The sequence below is a fragment of the Neltuma alba genome, unplaced genomic scaffold (genome assembly GCF_004799145.2).
Source record: "Neltuma alba isolate B1F8T4 unplaced genomic scaffold, ASM479914v2 tig00007147_pilon, whole genome shotgun sequence".
NCBI classification, from domain to species: domain Eukaryota; kingdom Viridiplantae; phylum Streptophyta; class Magnoliopsida; order Fabales; family Fabaceae; genus Neltuma; species Neltuma alba.
The window spans coordinates 113219-130590 of NW_021634689.1; the positions used below are offsets into that span (position 1 = coordinate 113219).

The 17372-nt window shown below is 38.1% G+C and overlaps 1 protein-coding gene, 1 long non-coding RNA gene and 1 pseudogene across 3 annotated transcripts; all 3 read right to left on the reverse strand.

Annotated features, from left to right (window-relative positions):
- Positions 1 to 257: 257 nt before the first annotated feature.
- Positions 258 to 3124, reverse strand: LOC114751884 (uncharacterized). Of its 2 annotated transcripts, none has more exons than XR_003740781.1 (3): positions 2820 to 3124; positions 939 to 1106; positions 258 to 834 (listed from the first exon to the last, which is right to left on the reverse strand). It is a non-coding gene; the product is annotated as an uncharacterized LOC114751884 (long non-coding RNA). The 2 variants fall into 2 exon arrangements; XR_003740780.1 differs by having other exon boundaries at positions 939 to 1173.
- A 2277-nt stretch (positions 3125 to 5401) lies between these two features.
- Positions 5402 to 6804, reverse strand: LOC114751887 (probable pectate lyase 5; annotated as a pseudogene).
- An 8735-nt stretch (positions 6805 to 15539) lies between these two features.
- Positions 15540 to 15932, reverse strand: LOC114751880 (uncharacterized). The gene has a single exon (XM_028940571.1). The coding sequence runs from the start codon at positions 15930 to 15932 to the stop codon at positions 15540 to 15542; it is 393 nt and encodes a 130-aa protein (XP_028796404.1).
- Between the last annotated feature and the right edge of the window lie 1440 nt (positions 15933 to 17372).

A 17372-nucleotide genomic window follows, 5' to 3' on the forward strand; every position in this document is an offset into this window, starting at 1 on the left:
CACAGAACACAAGACACCATCCAGCCAAAAAACCAAGTCAAACCATCCTGGTATCCTTTTAAGGCAAGTACATTGGAATTTTTTTTTTTTTTTGAACGATACATTGGAATTTTGAAGACAGTTAGCCCCTCATCTTATGTTTTGCCCTTACACAGGAATTAAAGAACAACCACCTAACAATAATGTCTCAGCTTTGGGTCCTAATAACAGTGGGCATTGGCTATATTTATAATCATGTGCCTCACAAGAACACCAAGTTTAACAATATTATCACCCAAAACCTTTGTGAACTGGATATTTATGTCTTGGTGACATCTCATAATAGAAATATTGCTAAGAATTCATCTTGATGGGGATCATTAATGTTAATAGTTGGATGCCCCAATCACAATATAGACTACAAAACGAGCACTAGATCCATTTCAAGTCCCTTAGCACAAGCCAAAAACCAGTAGAACTCTTGGCTCTGTCTGATCCTCTAAACCAAGGTATTTTGGGGGGGGGGGGGGCTGGAAAATGAAAATAATAAATAGACTCTAGAAGAGGGACCACACTGTACACAAAATAATTGTCAGGTTCACTAATCAACTGAAAAATACAATAGCATCTATGAGTAACAAGTGGGTAAGCAAATCTAATGGTGGAGGAAAACAGAAAAGAGAAAAGGAAAATTACCATGCCGAAGCTATTGAGACTTTTGAGCATTAATGGTACTATAAAATTTAGATAGACGACGAGTTGGTGGTTTAGATTTGACAGGTTTTTTCCTGAGACCAAAAATCTCTTGCACCAAAGGAACGTGTACCAGGACTAATTTCCATGCCAGCAACCAGCCTGCAACAATCCAAATCACAGAAGGATTAATCAATTTAAACTTTCAAATAACAATTAGAGCAAATCCAGCCTAGTAGAAAAGAAATCAGAAAGAGAGAAATTACCCAGAGAAATTAAGAAGAGAACAAATCCAAAGGCAAGGAGAGGGCGGAGAAGGAGGACAACAATGAAATCCCAATAAGAAGGGGAATCTGCCGTGAACACTGACTCCATAGCAACCTCAACACTCAAACTGAGGAGAACTTCAATTCATACATAGGCCCTTAATCTACCTGTCAGCTTATTTGTGGGTGATCGTGAGGATGATGTTTTTTAATGCTATAAATGAATCAACAGCAACTGCAAATGCATAAATTCACTTTTCTAAGCGATGGAAGAGGACCATCACACAAAAGGTTTACAGCTATATATAGGAGAGGACATCATCACATAACATGTCTAAAAGATTTATACAGAAGCATGAAAAAGCAGAAATAAATCAGATAATTACAAGTTCAGATAATAATTGATTTTTTATCACACTTAACTATTAACCCTAATTTCTTAAGTTTGGAAGAACAGCTCCCATTTTTCCTTTCCTTCAAGCATTTCATTCCGAAAATCTATTCATGAACTTGACCAATCTCACTTTAATTAATTTCCTCTTATCTACACCATTTTACAAAGACTTTGCCAGCAAGCCATTCAAACAATATTATCAAACTTTTCACCCTTGAACTCTCTTGCCGAACAATTCCCAATCCCGTGTGTGTGTGTGTAATTGCCATACTTCCCATATTCAATTCTTTACCAAGGTTCAATATACTCCTCTAGTCCTTAATATAGGACCTAATTGTTGAGTTGATTTTGCTTCTAAATATAACACCTATTTCTCATATTTATCAGTTTTTCTTAAATTACCTATATGGATATACTTTAATCACAATCAAGTAAAAAAAAGAGAGAGGATATTAAGGAAAATGATTATAGTGTTTTAGGAAAAACATATCATATTTCTTATAAATAGGTCTTATATTAAGGACTAGAGGAGTATAAGAACAAATCATTCTTACCTCCTTTGAGTCTATTATGCTTAATCAACTGTAAATTGTGAACTATACCGCACTCATAAAACATCTATGATGGCTTTTCCAGCGATAAAATAGGTTCTCCGAGTTTCCTTAATCAAGTCACAACACTATCACTATTTCATTATATTATATTACACCTTCAGTCTTTAATGTAATACCTAATTAACTAATTTGACTAGATTAAGCATGCTAGTTAAATACTTAAATTAGTTAATATGGTGTGTTTTTTTTATAATCCCTTAAGCATCTTTCTTAGTTCCTTCCTTCCTTCCCTCCCCGTCCTACTTAATTATTGTTAGGAAAATATCAATAAGGTTAATTTGGAAAAAAATGACTAGGTTTTACATATAGAACCAACATCGACTCTCTAATTAGGTTCTAATTGAGAATCGGAGGAGTATTAACCAAGCAACTTCAAACACCTTGCTAAATCACAAAGTTACATAAGTTACATTCTTAACGTCATTTGCATTATAGCTTCTTCTCTTGCAACTCATCAAATTTTTAATAAAACGCACATCCAACAAGCTTCCCTCCCTCATGCCTTGACTGAACAAAAGCCTCAAATCTCATTCTTCTGTCACACAATTCATCAAACACTTCATAGCCATTCAAACTAACTCAATAAGTAAGCATCTTATTTCACAAGCAGAACCACGAATTTTCCAGCATCCACATTCACACAATTTCATCAAGGTCATTTAATCTTCCGTCATTCCTCGCACACCACAAACAGCCACAATTAAAAAAAAAAAAGGATCAAAGTTCAGCGCATACACACAGCCACACAAAAGAAGCAGACTATCTCAACCCCACATAGAAGCAGCAACGAAACTGGAAAGGAAAGATGCATAGAAGATTCCTCTCATACACACTGTTATACGAGTTTAGGAATAGAGATGAGTTTGAGCTTACCCAAAGCTTCACAAGCAGCGATGATGACGGAGGAAGAAGGGATAAATAAAACATCAGCCTTCCCAAACTACCAGGATCTGAATATAGTCGAGAGAAAGAGAGAACGGCGAAGAAGAACAAGGAAATCGAAAACCCGTGAACCCACGACTTACACGCCAGCAACTGTAGACGGACGGATGGTGACAACGCACAGCCACCGGCGACGACAACACAGATGATGGAGGATGATCCGTGGGAGGAGCAACGAAATTGGAGTTTCAAAGTTCCAACTTTCAATGATCCCCAAATTCCCGAAACGTTTTGCCTTTGCTTCTTTCTAGCAAGCTGGGGGAAAAATCTGATCCTATTTTTATTTTATTTATTTATTTCCCGTTTCAAAACTGAATGGCAGCTTAGTAATTTCATACTGAAACGAAAATAAAATCCTGCTTAGCTGAGCTAGGATTCGAACTCCTTCCTTCCAAAAGAGCATTAATATTTTAATAAATTAAAGTACAGTTAATACTTTAAAATTATTTTTTTTATTGGTTTAATGTTATTATAAAATTATTTGTGATACGATTTAACTACTAATTCTTTAAAAATGAAAGAATATCAATATCTCCTCCAACAATTATAGGTCTTTAAATTTAATTGTTAAATTGCTGATGAGATTTAATTAAAATAAGCATAGTTGGCATATAACAAGGGAGATGACATGGCCAACATCACTGGCTATCTCAATCCACAAAAACGTTTCAATGTCCTCTCCGATCACCAAACCGCCGCTCTTGACGATGTTTATGAACCTATTGATGGAGACTCTCACACAGGAATAGGGCACCAACTCTTTACATTGAGTAAAGAATCTTCTCAATATCCACAACTCCTTTGCTAATACCTTTTTAGTAACCTACCCTTAATTCATTTTTATTGAGCTCTTACCATATGTTAAATACTACTTTCGATCCATAATATAAGAATTAAAAAATTAATTTGAAGATATTAAGAAAATTAGTTAAGTTAATTATTTGTATTAAATATGTATTGGCTTTTTCTAAATTTTTCCCTTTAATCATGTGTAATAAAATACTTATTAAGAAAAAATATCTTATAATTAATAAGGATATTTTGATAAAAATAGGAGACAATGTAAATTGATGTTGATGGAATATAAATATAAAAGGAAGTGCATATTGGGTCAGATCTGGATCATTCCTCTAGAGTTTTATAAGTTGATCTACTGGTGCTCATGCAAAGTTTAGACTACTAAAACCTAAACTTGAATGATATAATAAAACATCACACAAGAGAAAATAGAAAGAGAGAGAAAGAGATAGGTAGAAAAATCAAATGGCTATGGCGAAGAGAAAAGGGGAAGGGTACCTCCTATTTATAAGGTAAAAGTGACCATAATTTAAGAAGGTGCAATCTAACTTATTTATCACAAGATAATATTTTGATTGCTTTTAATTTATAATCAACAATTAATGCTTGATTGATTTTCTAATCATTCATTTCCTCATAATGGAGAATGATTTCCTTGATAAAAAAGATTCTTTATTGTTGGATCAAACAATCCGACCCATCAAGAACAGATCCAAACCCATTGTCTGAAAAAGATCTTATATTTAAGACTCAAAATCTTCCAATTAACTCTCATATTAAGTATCTAATGTAATACTAATAATACTCCTATAGTGCTAAATATAAAACTCATTTTATAGTATAATTTATACTACAAAATAAATTTTATATCTAGGATTGGATGGAGTACTTATATACCTTGTGGGTTCTGTATAATGACATACGGCTTGCAATCCCACGACTCTGGAGATGTGCCTTTTTGGTTGGCCATCTTTTAGTTTTTTTTTTTTTTGGGTTGCCCACCTAGTTCACCGAAACTTTACTCCGACTACATCTGGATCCGACCCGCGTTGCGCACCTGGCTGTGGTGGGTGAGTCTTCCAACGGGGATTTGTGCATACGCTGACGTTTGAACTCGAGGCCATTTTTCAGTTTTGTTTCATCATTTTATAAGCTTACTAATAATGGGCCTTTTTTGGGTGGCCGTTTTTCAGTTTTGTATAAATGATATACTGCTTGCACTCCTAATACTTTTTCCTTTCATTATCAAGTTGAATAACAAATGGTTCAAAATAAGGCCAAGAGAGAGTGAAATGGAAGACTAATATTGAAATGAAATGACATGCCAGTCATTCGTTATTATGATAAGCCGCGCAACAGAACTTACACAACAGGCACTTATATATCCCTTAAATTCATTAAAAACAAAAACAAAGAAAAGCATATTTCATTTCAATAAAAGATTAGAATGACATCACCTAAAAGAAAAAGATGAAAATGATATACCCATTTCTTTTGAACTTGTCGTTGAACATAAAGATGTACATCATCAACTCTTATGCTTGCGCAACCACAATCGTCACCAGCTAAGGTTGCAGTCATAAAAGACAATACTTAAAAAAAATAAAAAGTATATACAGAAGAAAGATCAGATCATATGGGTCTCATTGGTCTTGGCCCTTGCTGCATTAAAACGCAGAGTATAAATCCTAAAGAGAAACCAAAACTGATTTGATTCAGCAACGAGAGCCCTTTGTGCATTTAAGTGCTCCAGCCGACACTGTTATAGAACTAACCAAAGAAGACGATTTTGCAGACAGACTTGAAGCTCGAGCATAGCTTGAAGATGCTTCCTTCCCTGACGGCGTGAAAAACGCACCGTTTACCATCAGATCCCCCGACGACCTCCAGTTCCAGTTCTTCCATTCACTCTCCGGCGAATTCTCCCTCTTGGTCACCTCTTTTAAGTTCCGTCATTAGAAGCGAGAAATCTGTTTCCTTGACTGTATATAGTTGGATTCGCACTCCCTCCTATCGCATATATGCCCCACTGAGTGTAGTCATTGTTTACCACGTGGAAGTAGCCATGTCTGCATCTGCAAATGATACACAGATACTTGGGTTCATTAATCAATTGAAATTGATTCAGCAACGTTGCTCGATTTCTGTCGGAAAAAGGTTTGCTCAAGTTGTTACCTTGGCATTCTCTGGACCAAGCCTTTGCCGAAATGGTTGAAGGCTACGGTGACCTGCATGTTCTTGTCCTGCGTGTAACTGTCACTGTGACCCAGAAGCATCACCTTGTCGTGGCGAGTCATGTAATTGTTTGAGATTGTGATTGCCGTCGATCCTTGAACCGCATCGATCAGTCCATCTTCGCAATTCCACAGAGAACAGTGGTCCACCCAGATGTGGCTTCCTCCGAAAATGGAGACTCCGTCGCCGTCCGACACCGTTCTCCACCCGTAATGTGTCGGAGAATCTCGCACGTAGGCGTTACCTGCTCGTTTACAGTCGTGAATGTTGATTCCGTGGATAATGACGTTGGTAACGAACTGGATAGTGATGCAAGGACCCCCTGCGATGTGAACATCGGCTCCTCTGCCATCGATGGTCTTGAAGGAGTTCATGATCAGTTCTTCTTTGAGCTTGATGACCATGTCTTTCTTGAAGATGATCCACAGTGGGTCCTTCTGTATAACGCCGTATCTGAGGGTTCCTGGCTTGGGACTCACGGGGTGGTCGCCGGGGTCGGTGACGACGTAGTATCCGCCGTCTCTGCCTCCGATGGCGTTCTTGCCGAACCCAATGCCGCAATCCGCCAGACGCTTTCTGTTCTTCTCCCAGTTGGGGTCACACCTCCAACAAATCATCAATGGGATTCCCGGTTCCGCAAGAAAGAAACCCCAGGTTTCTTCTCGACGCATTGACGCTCCTGCAACAGAAAGTAGAAACAGAGGTTTAAGGTATGACGAACACGAGGAATATCAGAAAACTGAAAATTATGAGGGAGCGATGACTAAGAATCATACTTGTGCACTTGTTCGACTATCAAGTGTGGATCTTGAAGCGTGGAAGAAAATGAAGGAAGGAGCGAGAGGAGGAGGAGGAGGAGGAGAAATGAGAACGGAAACGCCATGTCTGTGTGCAGAAGCTGAGATTATGATGCACAGAGAGAGAGAGAGAGAGAGAGAATGTTTCTGATTTTGTGAAGAAGAATGATGACAAATTGAGGTTTATATAGTGAAAAACCAAGAGGTTTGCCAGACTATAAAATGTCCGTGGGAATGGATAAAGCATTATTTATACTTCAGTTATGATGATGGTTGCAAAATAGTTGGGCGTATGATTAGGCTCCGTAAACCTAATATTACGTACTAAAAAGAAGTTTGATGCTTAAAGAATGCACATTTGACTTGTTTAATTGATTGAATCTTTAAAGCTGTATGATTGAGTGATTGGGGGATTTAATAAAATAATGGTAACTTGAATGAAACTCACATGGTGTGTGTATGGGTTGGGTATGACTAATCATAAGCATCTATATATTCAATGAGAGAGAGTTCACTGTTGCTCAAGTCAAAGCATTTTAGGCATGTTTTAGAATGAAGAAAACGGCCATTAGTAAATGTACGATGTATGGGCTTGTCACTTGTGTGGGAGTAACCACCAAGCAAGTTATACCTGATTAATTGCTTTGGTTCTTCCCCTTTCATTGAAGGTTTGTCCCTTTGATGCTTTTTGACCTTTTTTCTTTAAGAAAAAACATTATTTAAAGATCAGAAAACAAGGTAAATGGTCGTAGTCCAAGATGAAAAATCAAAGGAAAATTAGATGGAAACATAGAAAAATTATATTTATTAGGAAAGATCTTAAAAACTGTAATTATTTAAAAAGATTAAATACAAAAATATAAAGTTGAAAAATACTAAATTACTCCTCAAACTTTCGCCTCAAAAAACAAGCAAAATCTCAAAATACACATTTGCAGCCAAAATATATCTCAAAGGAAAGAGCATCTCCTTGGCGAATTCTTTTGAAGAAAAGATAAGTGGATATAAGTTGCCATTAAATTAGAAATGCTATTGAATAATAGAAGATATATTTTTTATATTTTAGTAAACCAATAATCAATGGGATTTCAGGCAATATATATTTTGCTCATGGTTGGATAGATTGAATAAAACTCAATTCTTTTAAAAAAGTGTTAAAAAAAATATTTGTTGAATTTTAAAATGATAAGTAAGTATCTTGATAGATTTTGACTTATCAAAATCTTACTAGAGTAGTTAGCAACTCAGTATGGCCTATTTATTTATTTTTTAGATTCAACAGGAATTTTTCTTCTTAGTTTTTTACATTAAGTTGATGATATAATTAATATGAATTAAAAAACTATGTTTCGGAGAGCTATTTTAATCAGACTTATCAAATTATTTCATGCTTTCTTTAAAAAAAAAAAAAAAGAACGGCGTTGTAGAGTTATGGCGGTTGAAACTAGCTTGTACTACAAGAAAACAATGATGTGGGGGCCATTTCCTCACCTCTCAAGCTTATTTTATTATGGTTTCTTTTTTTTCTTTTTTTTTTCAAGTCACCTTCCTTTAATATTTTTAGGATGAAGAAAGCGGCAAATGCAGATGTTTAATGTCATTCCTATTTTTTGTATCAAATCGGCGCCTCACAGAGTCACAGGTGAAATTGAAATCCCTCGTTTAATCTTGCAACAATTGATTGCGAGCAAGAAAAATAACACATAAAATAATTACGATAAACCATAAAAATAAAGAAGGTGTAAATTTTCTTATATGTTGTTGTAAATTTGCTAATTATAATTGTAAATAATTTTTCGGTGGCTAGAGTTTCAGTTGCCGGCGCCAAAGCTTGGGGAGCCGTTTATGATCGGACCTCCTGCGACGGGTGATCTTGATCAAGAAAAAGAAGAATATGAATATCAACATGATTAGAACATTTTGAAGGTAAATGGAAGTTTAGTCGCAAATTTATTACATCTGAACTATTCAGATCAGATTTGGATCATTCAGATTTTTTCCCCCCCATTCTAACAAATAGCAATACAGAAAAGGTTTGACGAAAAATACATGGCAGGAACCACCAACTGCGTGACGATGTGATGACATGGAATCTTGCTGACTTTTCTGGTTCTATTTTGGTTCACAAAATGTAGACCCTTTTAGTTGGCAAAAAACGAGCCATTTTTTTGCTTATAAAAAGGTCAATAATTTTTTGGTAAAAAAAAAAAAAGATCGACAACTTTATGTTGACCATATTTTCCTTTCATTTCTTTAAAAGAAACTGTTAGTTAATTTTATTGATTAGCATTTAATTAAAATTTCGCCTAATAATCCACCGTCAAGCTCCACAAGGAGGTCCGTGCTATCCGCCGGAGAAATTGGAGTGCGTGTGTGTAAGTTAAAAAAAAAAGAAGCAATACTTTGAAATATAATATAGGGAAAATTGACTACAAATACCATTTGAATTTCAAAAAGACAAAGAAGGCATCCAAATAAACAAAATGACAAAAAGGCATCAGGTACCAATTAGGAATTTTGATTTTTGGCCTAAAGATCAAATTGCCCTTATTATGTTTGAAAACTGAGGAGATGAAGAAAGGTAGAAACTGCCTCCACTCGGTGAAAGCAATCCCCCCACTCGATGAAACCAAATCCCCCTACTCGATGAAACCAAATCCCCCCACTCGGTGAAACTGAATCCCCCTACTCGGAGAAACCAATCCCCACTTGATGAAACTAAATCCAAGCTCCTCTAGTCACCAAAAAGGATTATCCAAAATCACATTGCCGCCGCCGTCATAGGAGTAAAGTGCCGTTGGTGAAATTGGTAAACATCGTTGAAGTACATTACCCTATCTGAAGTAACTCGTACTCCATGAAATTGTCGTCGTTGAGGAGTTCGCTGAAGTAACACCAACTGTGATAATCCACCGTCAAGCTCCACAAGGGAGGTCCGTGCTATCCGCCGGAGAAATTGGAGTGCGTGTGTGTAAGTTAAAAAAAAAAGAAGCAATACTTTGAAATATAATATAGGGAAAATTGACTACAAAATACCATTTGAATTTCAAAAAGACAAAGAAGGCATCCAAATAAACAAAATGACAAAAAAGGCATCAGGTACCAATTAGGAATTTTGATTTTTGGCCTAAAGATCAAATTGCCCTTATTATGTTTGAAAACTGAGGAGATGAAGAAAGGTAGAAACTGCCTCCACTCGGTGAAAGCAATCCCCCCACTCGATGAAACCAAATCCCCCTACTCGATGAAACCAAATCCCCCCACTCGGTGAAAATTGAATCCCCCTACTCGGAGAAACCAATCCCCCACTTGATGAAACTAAATCCAAGCTCCTCCAGTCACCAAAAGGATTATCCAAAATCATATTGTCGCCGTCATAGGAGTAAAGTGCCGTTGGTGAAATTGGTAAACATCGTTGAAGTACATTACCCTATCTGAAGTAACTCGTACTCCATGAAATTGTTGTCGTTGAGGAGTTCGCTGAAGTAACACCAACTGTGATAAACAGGTAGGAAACTTGAATATTGTTGTCAATAGAGCATTTTCGATGGGTGGTTCCGTCTTAAAATGTATTTGTGCAGTAATCCTCTTTGTGGTTCCGTCTCTGTTCTTTGCACATAAGTTGCTATAGGACGAAAAAAGTTGTTTCCATCTTACTTCTCATGTGCTTGGTTGTGTACATATTTGGAAATGATTGTGATTGATAGTGTTTAATCCATATTGGGTGGCCGTTAATTGGAACAAAGGATTGCTTTTCTTGTGGTGATTGTTTTATTTGGATTTGAAGGAAAAGAACAAAATGAAAAGGATAGTTTTGTCTGTGTTATTTGACTTTGCTAAAAAGAGTATAGCTTTCTATGGGGACAAGGTGAGATTTTAAGGAAGTTGAATTTAGTAAAATTTTGTCTGCATGTGTGGCAATAATAAAGTTACTTTCTTTTTCATTGAATAGTTTAGGCTAAAAAGTTTGTCCTATAGGTAAAATTTGCAAAGGTTTTCCTATTCTGGTAATTTGGAAAGCAGTAATAAATTCTATTAGCTATGAGTAGTAAATTTGATGAGGTAAGTAGTAAATAGTACTAGTTGATTTTGTATTGAAATAACAACTATTGGTTTGAGAACGACTATATTTGTCTTGGTAATGACTATATTTGTTTGGACAATAGTTTTTAGGTAATATGTTAATGAAATTTACTACATTAGTTAGTGGAATTGACTACATTTATCAATGAAAATGACTAGATTTGTTATTGGAATGACAACATTGTTGTGATGCAAATTCAATTGACTGGACAATGATATTGATGTGATATGTCAATAAAATCTACTACATTTGTTAGTAGAATTTACTACATTTGTTAATTGATTGGACAATGGTTTTTAGGTGATATGTTAATGAAATTTACTACATTTGTTAGTGGAATTGACTACATTCATCAATGAAACTAACTAGATTTGTTATGGGAATGACAACATTGTTGTACTGCAAATTCAATTGATTGGACAATGGTATTTAGGTGATATGTTAATGAAATTTACTATATTTGTTAATGGAATTGACTACATTTGTTAATTGATTAGATAATGGTATTTAGGTGATATATTAATGAAATTTATTACATTTGTTAATGGAATTGATGACACTATTATGAAAGAAATATATTATAATAAATGACTAACAAATGGTCTCATTGCAATAGGGAAAATGGTATTAGAAGTAGAAGGAGAAGGAGAGGCAAGTGGACAAGTGAAGAATGTGTATATGTTGTTTCTCCATGAATTTAAGTTAGGGAAAGAGTTTAGGAATAGGAGACAAAAAGTTAGGGAGGTAGCAAAGGCATGGAGGGAGCTGTCACCAGAGGAGAGGAAGAAATATAATGATAAAGTTAACAAACCAAAGAAGTAAGGGAAGAAGAAGAAGCAGATGAAAAAAGTTGCTTTTAACACCCGTTGCTCGGTTCAACAATATAAGTCATTGGTGGAATTTATAAATAGCAATGAAAGATTGAAAGCCAAGGTACAAAGTTTAGGATTCTCAAGTTTGCTTGACATGGGATGTAAGAGACTGCCTCGTGACCTCATAGTATGTATGCTTTGAGCATATGATCCACCTACCCATCAATTTACAATGAGGGGGGAAATCAAGGAAATTGATGCAAAAGATATTGTAAAGTTGTTGGGTGTACCCCACACAAGGGAAAAGGTAAGAACAGATGTGGATGATGATGATGAAACATATAAGAGGTTGAAGAATGAATATGGTAAAGTCTTTTTTATCAAGATACTCAAAGACATTAAATCTAGGGAGAATGAAGAGAACTTTGAGTTCTTGTTCATGTTGTACACACTCGGGAGTTTTCTAGCTTGCTACCTCACAAACAACAGTGAGTGACAAGCTAGTAAGGGTGATGTGTTGTGCTATGAATGGATTTTGCCGATTTGATTGGGCCACATACATTGTGAACAACTTGTGGAAAGAGATGGAAGATTATGTCGAAGTGTATAGAAACGTAAAGGAAGACAATGAAGGGAGTTGCAACGCCGAAGGATGCATCTACCTCTTATTGATATGTATTTATTACCTTTGTTTTTTGTTGTATGTTTAAATGGAGTGATGATAAAATTAATAATTTGATGCCGCAGTTATATCTTGCTGAGCACTTTCTATTATCTAAATCTAGTAGACATAGGTCAATAAATGCTATTCAATTTTGGACTAATAAAAGAATAAAAGAGATGACAAAGAAAGAAAGACGGAGCCGTAGAGGCTTATTGTATAAGGGGAAGGGCTCTAAAATTAGGGTTGAGAATGAGGAGAAAACAAGGAGAAGTCTCACTGACTTACACCTAGTGTGTGCTTTGCTTGGTAATTTCAATGTGCATTAACAAGAAAAAGTGTTTGACCTTTTTTAATAATGTGATGCACGAGTTGTAGAGCTTACATCAAAAGTTGATGGCTGTAATTGATTTAAGCTACAAGAGGCTTATTAGTGCAGTAGAGGAGGAGCTCCATAAGGTGCAGATTGTAAAACCCTTAACCTTAAAACATTATAACTTAATAGCCTCTTTTGGGTTGATTTTGAGGATAAATTAGCAATTTAATCTTGATCTTGGTGTTTGGGTTGAATTTGAGGTTTGTTGGAGGAATAGATGAACGTACCCCTCTCAGGGCTCGCCGCGGCGCACCGGGAGTTTCAGAGGGAGTGCTTTTCGAGAAGGTTTTGGCCGCGGCGAAGTCTTGGGACGCCGCGGCGAAGTTGTTCTGGTGAGCGAGGCTTCCCTTTCGGAAAGGTTTCGCCGCGGCGAAGGTAGGGGCATGCCACGGCGAAATTCTTCTGGGCGAGCGAGAGTTTCCTCTTGGGAAGCTTTCGCCGCGGCGAAGTCGAGTTTTCACAGGCGTGGGCCCATAACCCACAGGTCCCAGGATCGAAACCTGGCTCTGATACCAATTGTAAAAACCCTCTACCTCAGACATTTTAACCCATCATAAAACCTCTACTATGGTAGAAAAGGAGAGCTGTTAAAACGAGCTACCATAGTAGAAGGAAATTTTATATTTTTAGAATTGACTTTCAAGCTCGGGTCAACCCGTAAGACGTTGCATGCAACTAAAATAATCCATTCATATCCACTGGGCCTCCGAGCCTCCAGCCCGGGTAACACATACATCAAGATCAGCCCATCTAAATAGTTTTCAACCATATAATCCAGAGTTCATCAAACACTAGCAATGGCCTCCGGCCAAACAAAATAAGGAGATACATTCTCTCCAGTTTACAACAAGGCCGGGTAATCAAATATATCAAAAAGCAGTCCTAAATGTGGCAATATATACTAGTCATACATATACAAATGCTAGAGGCCTAAAGCTAACCAAGCTCAAGCCTCTGCATCTCTTCCCGATGGCCCACGCCTGGAACCTTTACCTAAAAACATTGTAAACCACAGGGTGAGACAAAGTCCCAGTAACCAACCTTTCCAATACTAGGTACTACTAAATAGGTGCTCGTGAGGTGTCAAGTGGGGCAGTTCACAAATAATATATAATGATAGCCACAACAATTCATGTAAGTGCAATGATGCAATCCCATCAACCAAATCCCTCACTTTGGGGGATTTTTAGGAGCCGAAGCCGGCCTATCCCTCACTATGGGGGACGTAAGGAGCCATAAAAGGCCTATCCTCACTCTGGGGGACGTAGGGAGCCAAAAGGCCTATCCCTCACTATGGGGGACGTACTAAGCCAACCATCATGCATTAATGGAGGCCTTACCACGTGGTAGTAACAGACAAAACTCTCACCAATTCCCAATTAATGCATCATGCTCAAATCATAATCAAAAGTAATAATCATTTCACAATTAACCTCATTCAGTGGCATATCTTTCACAATTCCAAAATTCATTCATCATTAGTCGAAACCCCACAAGACGGTTTTCCTTTTTGTACACAACATACAGTTTGAACATAATTACTACTTAGAGCACAAAACATAAATCTACTCACAATACCACAGAAGCAAGTACTAAGGATTGGAAAGTGGTTACCTCTCGCCTGAGCAAGGAACAACAAACCAACGATGTGGCCCGTGCACCACCAAGACTCACAACCGGTCTACACAAGCACACAAACACACAACCATCATATATTAGCTTTCAAACTAATAATGTGGTCAACAACAACACTTGGAGACACAAAATTCCTATCTCCCATCAAAACTCTACCCAACTCAAAGGGTATAACTATCAAGGCAACACTCCAAGTCATACCAATCTATTAAACCTTAATTCCTTTCCAAACATCAATTAGATTCACAACCTCAAGGACCCACTATGGAATTCTACACCCAAACATCCCATTTGAGCAATTAAGGTCCAACAACAATTCTAAACCGATTAAACATCCAATTTAACCCTCCTTAACATAACCCAAAACACAAAACTCAAATCAATCTCTACATTATCATCCTCAATCCCAAATCATCCAATTCCATAACCCTACTCCAAAAACTCAAGATTCTTTAAATCCAAGAAAACTACACCGATTAAATACTTAAACTAACCAAATGCAATCAATTAAACCCAAAACAATCGGTCAAAAACCTCAATTCTAACACAACCTAGAAAATCCTAGGGTTCCACCAAAAATCCTCAGAAATTCCAAGAAATTCCAAGAAAGAAAGAAGATTAGAAGTTAAAATCACTTACTTGAGGTAATGGATCCTTAGAAATGCCCCTCCAAGCCAAAATACCGAAACCCTAGCAGAGCCTCTCTCTCTACCTCCTCAGATTTTCTTATTTTTCGCACGCTGAACTGCTCCCCGAATATATAGATTCGCGACCTTTCGCCGCGGCGAACTAATCCCGAGAGGGATTACTCGCCTGAAAACCGACTTCGCCGCGGCGAAAGCTTCCCGAGAGGAAACTCTCGCTCGCCCAGAAGAATTTCGCCGCGGCATGCCCCTACCTGCGGCGAAACCTTCCCGAAAGGGAAGCCTCGCTCACCTGAACAACTTCGCCGCGGCGTCCCCAAGACTTCGCCGCGGCCAAACCTTCCCGAAAAGACACTCTCCCTCTGAAACTCGGTGCGCCGGCGAACATACCCTGAGAGGGTACGTTCACCTATTCCTCCAACAAACCTCAAATTCAACCCAAACACTAAGATCAAGATTAAATTGCTAATCTATCCTCAAAATCAACCCAAAAGAGGCTATTAAAACCCGATAAGACTTAGGATGTTACAATTCTCCCTAACTAAGGAATTTTGTCCCCAAAATTCAAGCAATCACACAAACACCACACAAACAAACACAAAACACTTACTAAGAAAACAAACGAGGGTAATCACGTCGCATCCTTTCCTCTGTCTCCCAGGTGGCATCACCAGGACTCATGCCCTTCCAGAAGACTTTCACCAATCGAATGGTCTTATTCCTCAACTGCTTGTCCTTCACATCAAGGATCCTTTCCGGTTCAGCCTGGTAAGTTAGATTGTCATCCAGCTCCACCTCCTCAGGCTCTAAGATGTGAGACGGATCAGGGTGGTACTTCTTTAGTTGGGACACATGAAACACATCATGTACGTTGGACAGGTGCGGTGGCAAAGCAACACGATAGGCTACTTCTCCAATTTTCTCCAGAATTTCAAAGGGTCCAAGAAATCTAGGAGATAACTTTCTCGCTTTAATGGACCTCCCAATACCAGTAGTAGGCATGACCCTCAAAAACACATGGTCACCCTCACAAAATTCCAATGGTCTCCTCCTCCTATCAGCATAACTCTTTTGCTAGCTCTGAGCTGTCAACAACTTCTGCTTGATGACCTCAATCTTCTTTGTGGTGGCATCTACCAAGTCTGGTCCTAAAACCGTTCTCTCACTTAGTTCCGTCCAACAAAGAGGTGATCGACACTTCCGGCCATAGAGTGCTTTATAAGGGGCCATCTGGATGCTGGCATGGTAGCTGTTGTTGTAGGCAAACTCAGCTAAGGGTAGGTGATCAATCCAACTCCCCTTGAATTTAATGGCACAAGCCCTCAACATATCCTCTAACATCTGAATTGTCCGCTCGGTCTGTCCATCGGTCTATGGGTGATATGCCGTACTGAACTTCAACTTAGTACCCAAAGCCGCATTCACCGCTTTCCAAAAGTTAGAAGTAAAGCGCAGATCTCGGTCCGAGACTATACTCGACGAAACACCATGAAGCCTGACGATTTCATCCATGTACAACTTGGCCATTCTCTCCAAGGTATAATTGACTTTGTAGGGTAAAAAGTGAGCAGATTTTGTCAATCTGTCCACCACCACCCAAATAGCATCATACCCTTCGGTGTCCTCGGCAAACCTACAATGAAGTCCATGGAGATGCTGTCCCACTTCCACTGAGGAATTTCTAGCCCTTGTAACAAACCTCCAGGTCGTTGATGCTCTATCTTGACCTTCTGGCAAGTCAAACACCGAAGTACGAAGTCAGTCACTTCCTTTTTCATGTTGGGCCACCAATACTACTGCTTTAGGTCGTGGTACATCTTGGTTGCTCCGAGGTGGATGGCGTAACGGCTTCGAAGAGCCTCCTCTAGGATAGTTCTTTTAATCTCCTCATCTTGGGGAACACAAATCTGGTTCTTATACTTCAGGATGCCCATATCTCCAAGTTCATAGTCCTGTACTGGGCCATCCTCCAATTCTACCCGAATCTTTGCCAACTGATCATCTTCCCATTGAGCCGCTCGTAAATCTTGATAGAATTCATAATCTCCAAGCACTGCACATAAGGTAGCCTGCTCCGATGGTACAATTGGGATCTCTAATAACTCCTCGAGCAAGAATTGTTCCTTTAAACTTATGCAAAACACATGCACTGCTTTTCTACTCAGAGCATCTGCTACCACATTTGCCTTTCCAGGATGGTACTTAATCTCAAAGTCATAGTCCTTCAGGAACTCCATCCAACGACGTTGCCGGTTGTTCAACTCTTTCTGATCCACCAAGTACTTCAAACTTTTATGGTCACTGAAGACTTCAAACTGGGAGCCATACAGGTAATGCCTCCAGATCTTTAGTGCAAAAACTACTGCCGCTAGCTCCAAGTCATGGGTTGGGTAATTTTCCTCATGTGGCCTTAGCTGCCTGGAAGCGTATGCCACCACCTTA

Excerpts from the sequence above, each read along its gene's own strand:
- LOC114751880 (XM_028940571.1), bottom strand. The coding sequence starts at position 15,932 with ATGCCTACTACTGGTATTGGGAGGTCCATTAAAGCGAGAAAGTTATCT.